Consider the following 15018-nt stretch of genomic DNA (forward strand, 5'->3'; position numbering starts at 1 on the left):
ACCCTTCCCTGATTATTAACTTCCTGGCCATCCGTGAAACCTGTTTGTCCAGTCCCAAGCAACATACAGACTCCAGGGAAAAGTGATCTACATTCCCAAAGGCAAGACAGAGAGGAAGGGAGGGAAGGAGAAAGAGAAAGGAAAGGAAGGGAAGAAACTCAGTCTCTGAGCTGGGACTGATGTAAAAAGAAGGACAGAGACAAAGGGAATATTTCAGTTTCTAAGCACAGGATAGGAAAAATCCTTCCCCCCCCCCCTCCCCTGTGTGAAGCAGGAATGTGAATCTGCTGTGACATACAAGCGGTGGAGAAGCACAGGAACCCGCATGCAGGAGACAAAGAGAGACAAAGAGTAACTATGAAGTGATCAGAAAAAAAAAAATGAATCGTAGGATACAGCAGTCAAGCATCAGGTTGTAAAGAGCAGTGAGGGGGCAAGGATCTGTTCGGGTCATAAGAAGTGATGCTGAGTGTGAGGCCAAGAGCCAAACATGCAAGCCACACTTTCCTCAGTCTCCTGACCTTTTCTCTGGCTGCCTCTAGTTGCATCCATGATGCCGTGCAGAGAGAAGTTAACGTTGTCCACCTGCACCCTTTCAGTCCACCAGATGTACAAAGACTTGGACGCAGGGCCCCGAGAGCCCTCTCCCAGCCCCAGCACCTCCCCATCCGCATCAGAACCTGGTACCCCCCAGCCCAGACTGTGGAGCTGAGCACACAGCAGAAAGACCACCTGGAAGCAGCACTGCGGGAAGTGACCCAGACCATCGCAGGAGTGTTGGCAGGTAAGTGGCAGAAAGAGGAAGGGTGTGGATTCAAATCTGACCCGTCAAATGCGCACACGACAATTGCACGCACTGAATGGGAGGTGACCCGGCAAATGCGCCCCCGATCACAATCCACAGTGTTTGTTTTTGAGTGTTACGAAGTAACCCTCTTTTTTGAGGGGGGTGGGGGAACCCTCCTTTCATTACACTTAAAATATTCACTTGGTATCTAGTGTTAGTGTAAGGTTTAGGTTATGATTATGGGAACCCTTTACATATGTGGATATCTGGAAGGCCCTGATTTGCTCAGACTGCCTCAAGCCCCTCCCAAGGGACGGGGCCTGAGGTGTCTGAGCAAATCAGGACCTTCCAGATATCCACTTATGGCAGATTCAGATTGGTGTGCGCATTTCACAGGGCGCAATTGTCGGTGTGCCAAGAATAATGGTGTCTGAATCACATATTTCCACTCTGTAGGTTTCTTCCTCTACTACAGTCAAAGATTCTTATGTTGTCCATTCTAAACCTGAAACTATGGAAAATTGACATCGTTCTAGAAATCTGCGTTTGATTAATTTCCCGGTAACTCGTCTATTAACACCTGAGATATTGTTATAGAAGTATTTCAAAGAGATACTGGGTTTGCCAACCGCAGATACTATAATGAGATGAATAAAGGACTTATTATGGGAACTTATTTTAAGAATACGGTGGCAAAGTTTTGTGGTGACACAATGTTGATATTTCCAGATGTGGCTAAAGCCACACAATTGAGAAGAAGGGCTTTTTTCATTGTTGAAACCTAGATTATTAACCTTCGGTGCTACCTTCTACTTAAAATTTCCATGTAAATGTATAATTAAGTTTCAAGAATTAATATTTTGGGATGTAATGCACTTGGAACAATTTTTAAATTTGCATGAGCAACAACGGAGTTATTTTATTTATTTAAAAAATTTCTATACTGTTTACAACTAAACAGTTAACAAAGTATGCATACATAATCTTAAAACATCATGAAATATGCATACAATAAGGCCTAAAACTCATAGCTGAAAAATGCTAGCAAAGCTTGACATAAAAACAAACCTTAAAAGAGATAAACATTAATATCGTGTCATGGATACAAATTAATATTATAACTGTGGATCGCAAACAGTTCATCAAGTTTACCTAAGAAGAGAGTTTGACTAAAAGAAATCATCAGCAAAGTTTTGAGTAATTTTCTAAATATACTCCTCTCACAACAATTCCGTATCTGTCCTACCAAAGAGTTCCAAAACTTAACTCCTGCACAGCAGAGTCTTTTTGCCAGTATCAACCAACCTTGGGTTCACGGTCGTCTCAGATATTTCCGTACAAAAATTGATGACAAATCATTAAAATGTTATGCTGTATTCTGAAGGCGACCAGAAGCCAATGGAGTTTCTGGAGATGAGGGGAAATATGATCATATTTGGGCAAACCCAGTATCAATCTTGCTGCCGCGTTCTGTGTAACCTGTAACGCTTTACATCTAACCTTTGTTATTTCAAGATAAAGGGCATTACAGTAATCAAGTCTCGAAAGAATCATAGTTAATTATTAATCTGGCGTTTTTTTGAGGAGTATATGAAACAATTATCACCAATTTATAGTAGAGAGTTATTTTTAATTCCTTTTTTGATTAGTGAGGATCTATCAAGAACTCTTAGTATTAGCTTACTATTTTATTTCCCAACTAAGGGCTAGATTCACAAAGCAAACTGATCATGTACCAATCAGTTTGTGACCCCTTTACGATCAAATTTCCCTCTGGCCCCATTCACTAACCTCTCCAGCGATCCGCTTCAAATCCGTGCATGCAAATGAGGCAGGGATGCAATTCACAACACACATTTCACGATCCGACTGGGCTGGCCGATCAGCTCCAGAAGCGACTGCTGGGGACCAGTCTCAGACCTTCTTTTCCTACTCTCCAGCACCTACCCTCCAGCATCGCCACCGATCTCACTGTTTCAGGGGCTGCAGAAGCCCTGGGGCCGGGGACGGACTAGAGGTTCATGAATAAAAGATGCCACAGTGCATGGCCAGCAACCAATGAACTAGATCCCAGCTCTGGTTCTAGTTGAACTGGAAGTCCAAAAAGAAACTGCTAAGAACATAAGAAGTTGCCTCCACTGGGTCAGACCAGAGGTCCATCGCGCCCAGCGGTCCACTCCCGCGGTGGCCCATCAGGTCCATGACCTGTGAAGTGGTTTCTGACTAATCCTATAAGCCCAGGAAAAGGGAACCTGTAAAATAGAGATCACAACAGAGAAACCAAATTCCTCTCGCTGCCCAGACTGATCTCGTGCTGCCTTCCCTGCAGTGCGAGCCCACGGGTTTAAAGCGGGAACCCGCGGGCTCGCACTGCAGAGAAGGCGACAGCGAGCAGGAGAGTCTGAGCGCAAGATTGGCTGGAAGGGAAGAGCAGGAGAGCCAGGCAAGCGCAGACCATTTGCGCGGGGATCACACAACAGTGATCCGTGCCGCAGATGGGGGCGTTCCTCCGATCGCCCCCATCTACATATTTTAGCTTCCAGAATTTGTCGAACCTGCCCGGATCGGGCCCGACTGGGCAGGTTGATGAATCTAGCCCTAAGGGGTGCTTTTACTAAGCACGCTAACCGATTTAGCGCGTGCTAAAGATTAATGTACGCCTTTGCTTTTAATGTGCGTTAATTGTTAGCACATGCTAAATCAGTTATTGCGCCTTAGTAAAACGACCCCTAAAAGAAGAGAGATCGTCCTCTAATGTGGGCTAAAGGGTTAATGATTGAATATTATGTTTATTATTTGATTATAAATGTCTGTATAAATTCCAATTCCTGTTTGCTATTCTGTAAGAATTGTAATGAAAAATGATTAAAAAAAAACCAGAAAGGGGAAAAAAGAAAAAAATGGGGGGGAACCCGGCATGCCAAAATGGTACGAACTATTGCGACTTACAAAGCAACAACCCTAGCTAGGAAAAAGCAATCCTATTAAATATTACACTCAGCTCTAGAACCAAAAAAGCTCTACATTCCCAGAATGTCTCACCACAATGTCTAAGGGACCTGAAATTAGAAATAGCAGTGGTCGCTCTTCAATGAAGGCTCTCGACAAAGTATTCAAAGGCAAGGAGGTAACGCTCCAAACAAAGATCCGACTTGTCCACGCACTCACTTTCCCAGTGGTCATTTACGGATGCGAAAGCTGGACACTGTGGAAACAAGACAGAAAGAAGATTGACTCATTTGAGCTTTGGTGCTGGAGAAGGATTTTAGGTGTGTGTGGACCGCCAGAAGAACTAACAAATCGAGTCTGGAAGACATCATGGAAACGTAGAAACATGATGGCAGATAAAGGCCAAATGGCCATCCGCAGTAACCATTATCTCTTCCTCTCTCTGAGAGATCCCACTTGCCTATCCCAGGCTCTTTTGAATTCAAATGCAGTCTCTGTCTCCACCACCTCTTCCGGGAGATTGTTCCACGCATCTACCACCCTTTCTGTCAAAAAGTATTTCCTTAGATTACTCCTGCTATGTCACTTGAATCCCAAATGATGAAGTTACAACTGTCTTATTTTGGTCACACCATCAGAAGAGCGAGATCATTGGAGAAGGACAATATGTTTGGGAAGATTGAAGGAACCAGGCGAAGAGAGCGGTGGCAAGACAAATGCACGCAAGACAAATGCGCAAAGACAACTCAGCGCTATAAAGACTTGCATGCATCTGACCGTGTGCATTCGTCTTGCGCGCTATGAACCGAAGAGGGCGACCTGCAGCCAGATGGCTGGACACGTTGAAAACAACCATGGGGAGGACGCTGGAGGACCTTTCTGGACTAGCACAAAACCGATTTCTTTTTAGATCCGCAATTCATCAAATCGCTAGGACTCGAGAACTACATAAATCCAGATTCGATATTCAGTGCAACAGCACAAAAACAAAAATGGAAACATTCCCACCTGACATCAGAGAGAACGCCGATGCCAGGGAAGTAAAAAAGGTAGGGGGGAAGGCAAGGGGCACGCATGTGCAGCAAGGAGAGGAGGGGTAGGGCAGAGAGGAGGAGGAGGGGTGCCATGCCTTTAGCAAAATGGAGCCCAGGGTGCAAGGCATTGGTATACACTTCCCCCTCCATATTCACAAATTCCGTAGCTACGGATTTGCTTATTCGCGGTTTTAAATGGAAAAAAATGACTCATTTTTTGGGCTATTTTAAGCCCTGTAAGCCCCCCTCCCTTAAGCCTTACCTGGTGGTCTAGTGGGTTTTCAGGGCAGGAGCGATCTTCCCACACTCCTGCCCCATGCGGATCACTCACAGGAAATGGCTCGAGAGACAACGGGAGCTCAAGGCAGCCATTTCCTGTGAGCGATCTGCATGGGGCAGGAGCGTGGGAAGATCGCTCCTGCCCTGAAAACCCACTAGACCACCAGGTAAGGCTTAAGGGGGGGCTCACTGGGCTAAAAATAGCCAGAGGAAGCGGGGAATAAGGGCAGAACCAGCCCGAATATTATTTGCGGTGTTTCCATATTTGTGGGCCGGCTCTGCCCCTAACCCCCGCGAATACAGAGGGGAAAGTGTAGCGTTTGCTTCTCTTGGGTAGGGTTCTTGCTATTTAAGTTCTGGAAGTTAGTGCCATTTTAGATGCCAAATTTGATGGATAGGTTCCAAGCAAATTTTGGTTTTGTACCTTCCGTGACCAGATACATTGTGAAGTTACCTGCGTCATTTCATGAAGTGTGGATGTCTAGTACAGTTCTCCCTGAAATTCACGGGGGTTCCGTTCCAGGAACAACCGCAAATTTTGAAAAACCGCAAATGCGGTTTTGAGTCTGTAAAAAGGCAGGAGCGGGAGCTGGGAGGAGAAATCGGCTGTGCAGAAAGCTGATTCGCGGACTCATTCCCTGTATTTTCTGACCGGAAGAGGCAGCCAGAAAATACCGCGAATAACTGAGACCGCGAATCAGCGGGGGAACACTGTATATGTCCAGCATCAAAGATGTTCAACTTAATGAAAATTAAGATATGATCCGGTGATGATAGAACACATAAAGCTCTGTGTAATGAAAAGTTATTGAACACAGAGGGTACACCATCAAAAGTGTGCCAGACTTTGGCACGCCGACAATCCCGCAGTGACACTTGCATGCAGGACATATGCATGCCGCAGCTTCCACCGCTTATAAGCCTTTCTGTTAGCGCTGTGAGGAGGTGGGTGGGGAAGCCCCCCACTATATTTACAAGTTCTTGCACTCCCATTTTCCTTTCCATTTTTGCTGTTATGGGGTTTTCAGTGTAGTGGGGGGGGTTTCGCTCCAACACCCCCCCACACACACAGGAACGCAAGGACTTGTAAAAGTAGTGGGGGTTCCCCCCCACCCCTCCTCACAGCGCTAACGGAAAGGCTTAAAAACGGTAGAAGTGGCAGTGCGCATATTTCCTGCATGCAAATGTCACCGCAGGATTGTCAGCGCACCAAAGTCTGGCGCACTTTTGACGCATCACCACACAAAGTGAGGATCGAAGCTGTACTAAGGGGTGTTTGTTCAGGAAGATACCTGAATTGCGGTATCTTTATTTTGAGGACCCTAATCGTTAAATGCCCGGAAAGGAAATATATATAGTGCAAAATCAAAGATGACACATTCAAGCACTGTGGCCTGATTTCCAAAACATATTTGTCCACATAGGAATTTAGTCTTACAGGGTCTACTTTCATAAGAATATATCTAGCCCAGCATCCTCTTTCCAGCAGTGGCCAATCCAGGTCACAAGTACCTGGCAAAAGTTGTACAGTTTGATTATTTATAAAGCATCATATTATATGCAATGAGCTTATCTTGTTGGACTGGGCAGGTCTTTATCTGCCATCATCTACTGGGTTACTATGAAAATAATTTCCCAGCCTTTTTTTTTGTTATTGTTTCCATTCCTTTTATCTTTTCTCACTCTACATTTCACTTGTCTCCTTCTATTTTCTTTCACTTTCTCTTACTCTCGTTTTTGCCCTCTTGGACGCCTCCACTAATTATTTTCTCTCTCGCTCCCTCGATGCTGCAATATCTTTTCATCTTCTGCCTTATCTCTCACTCAAGCTCCGATACTCTACGTTTACCTTTAACAATCGACGCTAAACAAGATCTAACCGGTTTAGCATCTGGGACTTTTGGATTATTGCAACATCTTATATCTACCTTGTCTCGCTATAATGATAAAATTATAGACCATACAAAACACGGCATTTACACTGATCTTCTCTCTCAGCAAAAATGATCACATATCCTCCGCCTACTTAGAGCAGATTGTATTTAAATTCTGCTCCTGCTTTTTAAAGCTCTGAATGGCTTTGCTCCAACCTACTTGAATGAACGTTTCGTCCAGAGGTACAAGTCCAGGTCAATACGAGCCCAGAACCCATTTACTTACCCTGCAATTAAGGATTTAAACAAAAGGGAATGCTTGAGGGTCTTTTGCAAACCTGGTCCCTGATATTATTAGAATTCTATTTGCAGTGTCAGATTGCAGAACTTTCAGAAAGGAAATTAAAAAACCATAGGCCCTCTTTTACTAAGCAGCATGGGCCATTCAGCGCGGCTCTCTGCGCTAAAAACTGCTAGCTTGATAGAACTTAGAGGCCCTTAGTTTATCTCGCAGGAGTAAAAAGGAACATCTCTCGATTACGACTCATACAAAACACAGCGGTGAGATTGAGTTTTGGTTTTTGAAAAAACATGATCATGGGTCCCCCTTTTACCATAAATTACACTGGCTACCTAAAGAGGCCTGAATTCTTTTCAAACTTGGTTGTACGTCATAACCGGTCATGCACGTGCTCTGTATGTTTACCCTTCAGCGAAGGGATGTAGGTTTTAAAAATATCATGAACGCACATTGTCTTATCAGGCCACCCTCTGGGATAAAGACTTTAAACAATTATTGTTTTCTATCTACGACGTCTTATCCAGACTTTAGAAGACAATTGAAGACTTATTTGTTCACTAGATTTTTGGGTAACTAAATTCCTTAGATTCTTATTGTGATCTAGATTAAATTTTTGTAAACCGCATAGATCTTCACGGTTATGAGGTCTATAAGTTGATTTTTATGTTATGTTAATGTAAACAGGTAGATTATCCCAAATTGTAATGGCAGCATAAGTAAAAGAGGAACTGAGCTGCTGTTTATAATCGTACAGAAACCAAACAGGAGAATCTGCCTTCACACCAGTGAACAGCAAGAAAGAACAACAAAGGTGCCCAATTGGTGCTCAGCCTCTTTTCATTATACTTGACTCGACAAGACTCCTGAGGCAGGCCCTCTTGAGCCGAAACACGATCGTGTCGAGTCAAGTATAATGAAAAGAGGCTGAGCACCAATTGGGCACCTTTGTTGTTGTTTCTTGCTGTTTATAATCTAATCTGTGGAAAATGTAGTAATAAAGTACCACAGAATCTGGTGGAAGAATGAGGCAAACGAGAAGAAAGCAAAATCAGATGATCTGAAGAGTTAGTCTGTATTACAGTGTTCCCCCATGAATTCGCAGTTTCACATATTCGCGGTATTCTCCTACCGCCTCTTCCTGTACTAAAGTCGAGCTACACCAATCAGGAGCTGCGTGTCAAAGCATCTCCTGATTGGTGTGGCCTGACTTTAGTACAGGAAAAGGCGGTCGGAGCATACCACGAGTGATTTCCTTCACTCGCCAGCGCTCCAGCCGCCCTCTCCTGCCTCCCCAGGCAAAAAAAAACGTATGCACGGTTTTTTGATATTCACGAGGTTTCCTGAAATAGAACCCTCATCAATATCAGAGGAGTACTGTATATGATGAACTATGCAAGCTGATTTAAGCTTAATTCACCTCTCAACTGATAACCAATAAGGGGGAAACGTAAGCTGTGTCCCGCAGAAGCCGTGTAGAAAAAAAATAAGCAAATACGAGCTTCTTGTGTTTTTTTTCCACATTTGCATGGTTTCCTGGTAGTTCTCCATCCTCTCGATGTGCGCTAATGATGTCCGCCATTGATACACTTCAATAAGGCAAGCCTGATCGATGTTCATATGTGCCTACGATGTAGCTTTCCCTGCGCGCATGCCTACATTTATGCCTCTAGCTGCGGACTATCATGCGCGTGTCATTCGCTTTCTCCAACAACTGATCTGTTGGGATTTCCATGAACCTATTTCCATGTGAACTTTTTAGAACAGGATTTTAGAGTGAGGCCTCGGTCTCTTATCCATCCCACCCTCTCTCTTCTGCCAGAAAACTTTTCACAATCCTCTTTCCGTGCACGGAGACCTCTCTCCCCCTCATTCGCAGACCCCTCACATCCTTGTTTTATTCATCTGTAGTCATCTCCCTCACCCTTCATTCTCATCTTTCTTCCCCTTTTCCCTAGAGAAGTGGTGATGCTTTGGGTCACATCTCTCTCCTCTCACTGCCAGGCCCAGGCCCCGACTTGGAGCTTAAAATCACATTGAGATCCTGTACAAATGTATTTGTATCTATCAGAATTTGGACACCTCAACACAATGCAGTCCTCAAGTCTGGGCTTGGCAGTAGGAGGTGGTGGATATAATATGAAGCACTGCTTTTCGTTTCCTCAGCACAAAAGAATGGCAAAATCCACCTACAGGAAAGGAAGATGGTGGTTAGCTCCCCAGCCCCAGCCCAACTCCCATCTCAGCCCTCCTGCTATTGGTCCCCTAGTTTCCCACAATTCTGTGGGAAACTGGAACGCTTGCACCCTGATCCACATTTCGTAGCTGTTGTCAAAACAGGGGGATGGGGGGGGGCAATGGAATGAGCCTGAGATTATGTCTTTAGCTTAGCTTAGTGGTTCCCAATCCTGTCCTGGGGGACCCCCAGCCAGTCGGGTTTTCAAGATATCCCTAATGAATATGCATGAGAGAGATTTGCACATAATGGAAGTGACAGGTATGCAAATCTCTCTCATGCATATTCATTAGGGATATCCTGGGAACCACTGGTGTTAGCTCAGGCTTATTTGGTCCTTTCCCTATCCTCTTCTTTTTGAAACAATGTAACCCTCGCGGTTCTACTAATGTCTCATGTGAAATCTCCCCTTTTATCCTTTAAATATAAATAAATAAGTCTGTATTACCCTCCCTTGTAAGTACTGTATATAATTTTTATTATTTTAATCTAAACCGCTTAGGATGTTATTGGTGGTATATGAAGCAACAATATTTAATCCCCTTTTCCAGCTACATTGCAAATGAATCTAAATCTGCCCAAATCGCAAGCTCTAAAGGAGTGCCTCTACCGGGCCATCTAACCTAATCAGAATTTCTGAATCACACTTACGTCACAGCTTCAAGGCGATTTGCAAGGTAAGAGGCCCATGCAGTGACGTTGTTGGAGAGGGGATACGTCCAAATGTTGAAGGACAGAGTTACTTAGTGCTCTTTAGACACATCTGATGCAGATCACATGACTCCATATTTTCAAAGAACAAATTTCATCCTCTCTCTGTTTCAGTGAATCCCGTGCCTGGGCGTCTGCGCCTAACCCGGGACATAAAGAAATACTGTCGCTCGGTCTGGAGGAACGCTACTGCTGAGAACCACAACAGGTCAGTTCTATCTGCTTCATCCTTCCAGCCAGGATTCGAATCGTGTGACACATTCATGGGGGCTAGCTTCCAATCCCATGGCTCATTTAGGGGCAACTTTTTTTCTACATAGCACTGCTCAGATTTTCTCCTGCCACCAGGTGCATAGTTATGGCTGATGCTATCTAGTAAGGATGAGTAGCAAGGGTAGGAGAAGCCCGGGGTGGTGGCAACTCCCTTTGCCCCCCCCCCCCACCGTGGCTTCTGCGCCAACTTCTGTTCCATCAGTGCCCCTACGCCACCCCTTTCCACCTCCGTATCTCTTTAAATCTTTCCCAGAATGAGCAGCTTCTGTGGCCTGCTGCTCGTGTTGGCGTTGGCTATCCCTCTGACATCACTTCCTGGCCCCATGACCCGGAAGTGATTTCAGAGGGAGCCAGCACAAGCAGCAGGCTAGAATAGTTGCTCGCGCTCTCAAAGATTTTAAACAGATACTGTGGGTGGGGTAGGGAAGGCGCCAGCATGGCTTTGGAGGGGGGGGAGGCAGAGAGATGCCGGTGTCTGTTCCCCCTTACTACACCACTGAGCAGCCATACAATGTTTGTTTTGTGTCATTTCCAGAAAAGTTTATTTCATTGGTTCTTTGTGTGTGTGTGTGTTTGGCCATTTTACATTACATTAGAGATTCCTATTCCACCATTGCCTTGCGGTTCACGGCAGATTACAAACGAATTACAAAAAATGTATTACAAGACGATATCTGGTAATTTCTAGAGGAGATAAAGAGTAGGTGAGGTTGCTTTGGGGAATCAGGAAGGTATTGGGAAGTGGGAAGGAGCTAGCGGTATCAAGTCGTTTGCAGGAATTTCTTGAAAGTCAGAAAAGAAAGTCACCGAGTCTGCGTACTTTTAAAAGAGTGTACATTCTTAAGAACAAACAAATTGCCGCTGCTGGGTCAGACCAGTGGTCCATCGTGCCCAGAAGTTCGCTCACGCGGTGGCCCTTAGGTCAAAGACCAGCACCCTAACTGAGACCAGCCTCACCTGTATGCGTTCCAGTTCAGCAGGAACTTGTCTATCTTTGTCTTGAATTCCTGGAGGGTGTTTTCCCCTATAACAGCCTCCGGAAGAGCATTCCAGTTTTCCACCACTGGGTGAAGAAGAACTTCCTTACGTTTGTATGGAATCTATCCCCTTTTAACTTCCCGATAGTGCATCCATTTGAACCACTGTGCATGCACAGGCTATTGGGAAAAGAAAGCACATCTTTTCCAAAAGGGTACACACTATTATCAGCAAGCAAAAAAAAGAAAACCCACAAAAAAATTTTTTTTCCGGTTCATCTGTATTCACTAAAAACATGCAACAACTACTGGAGTATAGGGAGAGAAGAAAGATGATGTCATTGACTTTGCCCCTACCATACAGTGGCTCTAGGAAGCAGGGCTTTGCCCCATTTCTCTTCTCCTGGTTAGATGAGGTTTGCCCAAGAGGATCAACCCTTTTGGGGGAGCTTGTGTGACAGAGTCCAGTCCTGTGAAAGCTGCTTTTAGCTTTGGAGTTTTCAGTTTGTTTGGGGTTTTTTTTAACATTTCTAGCCCTCATAGCAAACATCTATGCGGGTGACAACAGCACAGACATAGGCCCTCTTTTACAAAGGTGCGCTATGGGGCTTATAATCGAAAGAGGAAAAACGTCCAAAAACCGGCCTAAGTCGGCACTTGGACGAACATTTCCCAAATACGTCCAAGTGCTGATAATAAAAACGGGTTTTGGACATATTTTTAAACGACCTAGGCCTTCATAGTGCCGCTGAACGACCAAAGCTAAACGGGGCGTTTGAGGAGGAGCGTCGAGGGCAGGAGTTGGGTGGGACATGGGCCGGCTTAGACTTAATCGTTCATGTATAACCGAAAGTTATACAGCTCACAATCAACGGAACTTGGACATTGTCTAAGTCACTGGTCTCCAACCCTGTCCTGGAGGATCACCAGGCCAATCGGGTTTTCAAGATAGCCCTAATAAATATGCATGGAGCAGATTTGCATGCCTGTCACCTCCATTATATGCAAATCTCTCTCATGCATATTCATTAGGACTAGCTTGAAAACCCGATTGGCCTAGTGGTCCTCCAGGACAGGATTGAGAACCACTGGTCTAAGTCACAAAAACCCACCTAAAGTCACCAGATAGAAACATAGAAAAAAGCAGCAGAAAAGGGCTATAGCCCACCAAGTCTGCCCATTCCAAGTATCCCCTCCCCTGAATTTACTCCCTTAAAGATCCCACATGAGTATCCCATTTTCTCTTAAAATCTGTCACGCTGCTGGCCTTTATCACCTGGATTGGGAGTCTGTTCCAATGATCCACTACTCTTTCGGTGAAGAAGTACTTCCTGGAGTCGCCATGAAACTTCCCTCCCCTGATTTTCAGCGGATGCCCTCTGGTGGTCGAGGGTCCCATGAACCAGAAGATATCATCTTCTGACTCAATGCGTCCCGTGATGTACTTATATGTTTCAATCATATCTCCCCGTTCTCTTCTTTCCTCAAGTGAGTACAGCCGCAATTTTTTAAATCTTTCTTCATACGTGAGATCCTTGAGCCCCAAGACCATCCTGGTGGCTGTTCGCTGAACCAACTCGATCCTCAGCACGTCCTTTCGGTAGTGTGGTCTCCAAAACTAAATACAGTACTCCAAGTGAGGCCTCACCATGGCTCTGTACAACGGCATCATAACTTCAGGTCTCCTGCTGACGAAACCTCTGCGGATACACCCCATCATTTGTCTTGCCCTGGAGGAAGTCTTCTCCACTTGATTGGCAACCTTCATGTCCTCACTAATGATCACCCCTAGGTCGCATTCCGCTGTGGTCCCAACCAAGGTCTCACCATTTAGTACATAAGTTCTACGCGGGTTTCTCTTACCCAGGTGCATTATCTTGCATTTTTTAGCATTGAAGCCTAGCTGCCAAGTAGTTGACCATTGTTCCAGCAACAGTAGGTCGTGTATCATATTATCAGGTAATAAACTTTTGCCTACTATGTTGCAAAGTTTGGCGTCGGCGGCGAACAGTGATACCCTTCCTCTAAGTCCTTGCGTCATATCTCTTATGAATAAGTTAAATAGAATTGGGCCCAGGACCGAGCCATGCGGCACTCCACTGATCACGTCCGATGCTTCGGATGGGGTATCGTTCACCACCAGCTTCTGAAGTCTACCGCTCAACCAATCTCCAACCCAAGTAGTTAGAGTGTCTCCTAATCCTATCGATTTCAGCTTGTTCAGTAATCTTCGATGAGGGACGCTATCAAATGCTTTACTGAAGTCCAAATATACCACGTCCAGTGACTCTCCGGCGTCCAGTTGTCTAGTAACCCAGTCAAAAAAGCTAATCAGATTAGATTGGCAGGATCTATCCTGGGTGAACCCGTGTTGGTGTGGATCACACAGTTTTTCTTCGTCTAGGATTGTGTCAAGATTCCAAACTACAACAGTACACCTCCAATCGCTCCCTCCGCTAAGCCGCGGAAAGATGACTGTGCATCCCACAAGGAAAATCTCTCCACATGGAAATGGCCCGGAAACGCTCATACAGTCATTTCATCCCTCAGCTCTGGAACCAGTTGCCTGATCAGATAAGATCTCATAACTCACTAAAGACGTTCCGAAGAGCAGCTAAACAGACTCTTGACAGACTGCCTCTCCCTTTCTCTTCCTTCCTCTGAGCCCCTTAGTCTCTGTGAATTTTCAACACTTTTCCCCCTATGTACCCACTACCCCTTGACCAGTCATGACCTTCATCTCTGTAAAATGTCTGCACTTTTGTAATATGTCTGCATTGTGAATGTTCTTATGTAACCTGTTCTGAGCTTCGGGGAGGATGGGTTAGAAATCAAAATACAGTAAATAAAATGTCTGCAGCAAGGTCAATATCTTAAGATTTGTCTCTCTCTTACAGGTGCGGCTACCTGAACCCCAATTACCACAGCGAGACTTGCCTAGAAGTTACGGTATTCTTCATTTCTTAATATGGGGAGATTGGGGACTATGTAATTTTGGGGAATCCAAAAGCTGTAAAGAGGGATCAACCGTGATAAGCTGCACCAGCCTTTGATTTTTCCAAAAAGTACTGGATGACAAGGGAACTTTTTTTGACTACAGATAAGTGACTCTGGCTTATTATGAATATTTTGTCTTATTATTAACTAGCTGATTACCCGGCGTTGCCCAGATATTTATCCCAATCTTCCAGCATCAATAGACTTGTATTCAGTGATTACGCCTGGTAAAACGGGAAGTATTTGATTGCTTATTTTGTGGACATCTTCATTTTTAGCAGCAAGAATGGCCCTGTTTTTGGGGCTGACCTTGAACTTAAAAGGCATCGGGAATGTCAGTATTCATCTCAGTGAGCCCCAAAACTATGGATTATATACTAATATCTGTCGTTTTCGATTATTTTTACATGTCTCCCCCTTCCCACAAGAATGTCCCTCTCTATGGGGCTGAATCTGGATTTAAAGGGCATCGGGAGTGTCAGTATTCATCTCAGCGAGCCTGAAAACTATGGGTTAGACACTAATATCTGTCATTTTTTATCATTTTTACATCACCTCCTTCCCACCCCCACAGTATTTTTTCCCAGATAGTACGTGATATTT

The 15018-nt window shown here is 44.8% G+C and overlaps 1 protein-coding gene across 1 annotated transcript in view; it reads left to right on the top strand.

Annotated features, from left to right (window-relative positions):
- The window catches only part of LMLN2 (leishmanolysin like peptidase 2), a 26388-nt gene continuing 11370 nt past the window's right edge, over positions 1 to 15018 (top strand). Inside the window, exons 1-3 of the mRNA XM_033924411.1 lie at positions 1 to 784; positions 10283 to 10376; positions 14316 to 14367. Coding sequence (XP_033780302.1) covers positions 463 to 784; positions 10283 to 10376; positions 14316 to 14367 — 468 coding nt within the window. The 5' untranslated portion in view covers positions 1 to 462. The remainder of the gene's footprint in view (positions 785 to 10282; positions 10377 to 14315; positions 14368 to 15018) is intronic.

This window comes from Geotrypetes seraphini, chromosome 16 (genome assembly GCF_902459505.1).
Source record: "Geotrypetes seraphini chromosome 16, aGeoSer1.1, whole genome shotgun sequence".
In the NCBI taxonomy this organism is placed as follows: Eukaryota; Metazoa; Chordata; class Amphibia; order Gymnophiona; family Dermophiidae; genus Geotrypetes; species Geotrypetes seraphini.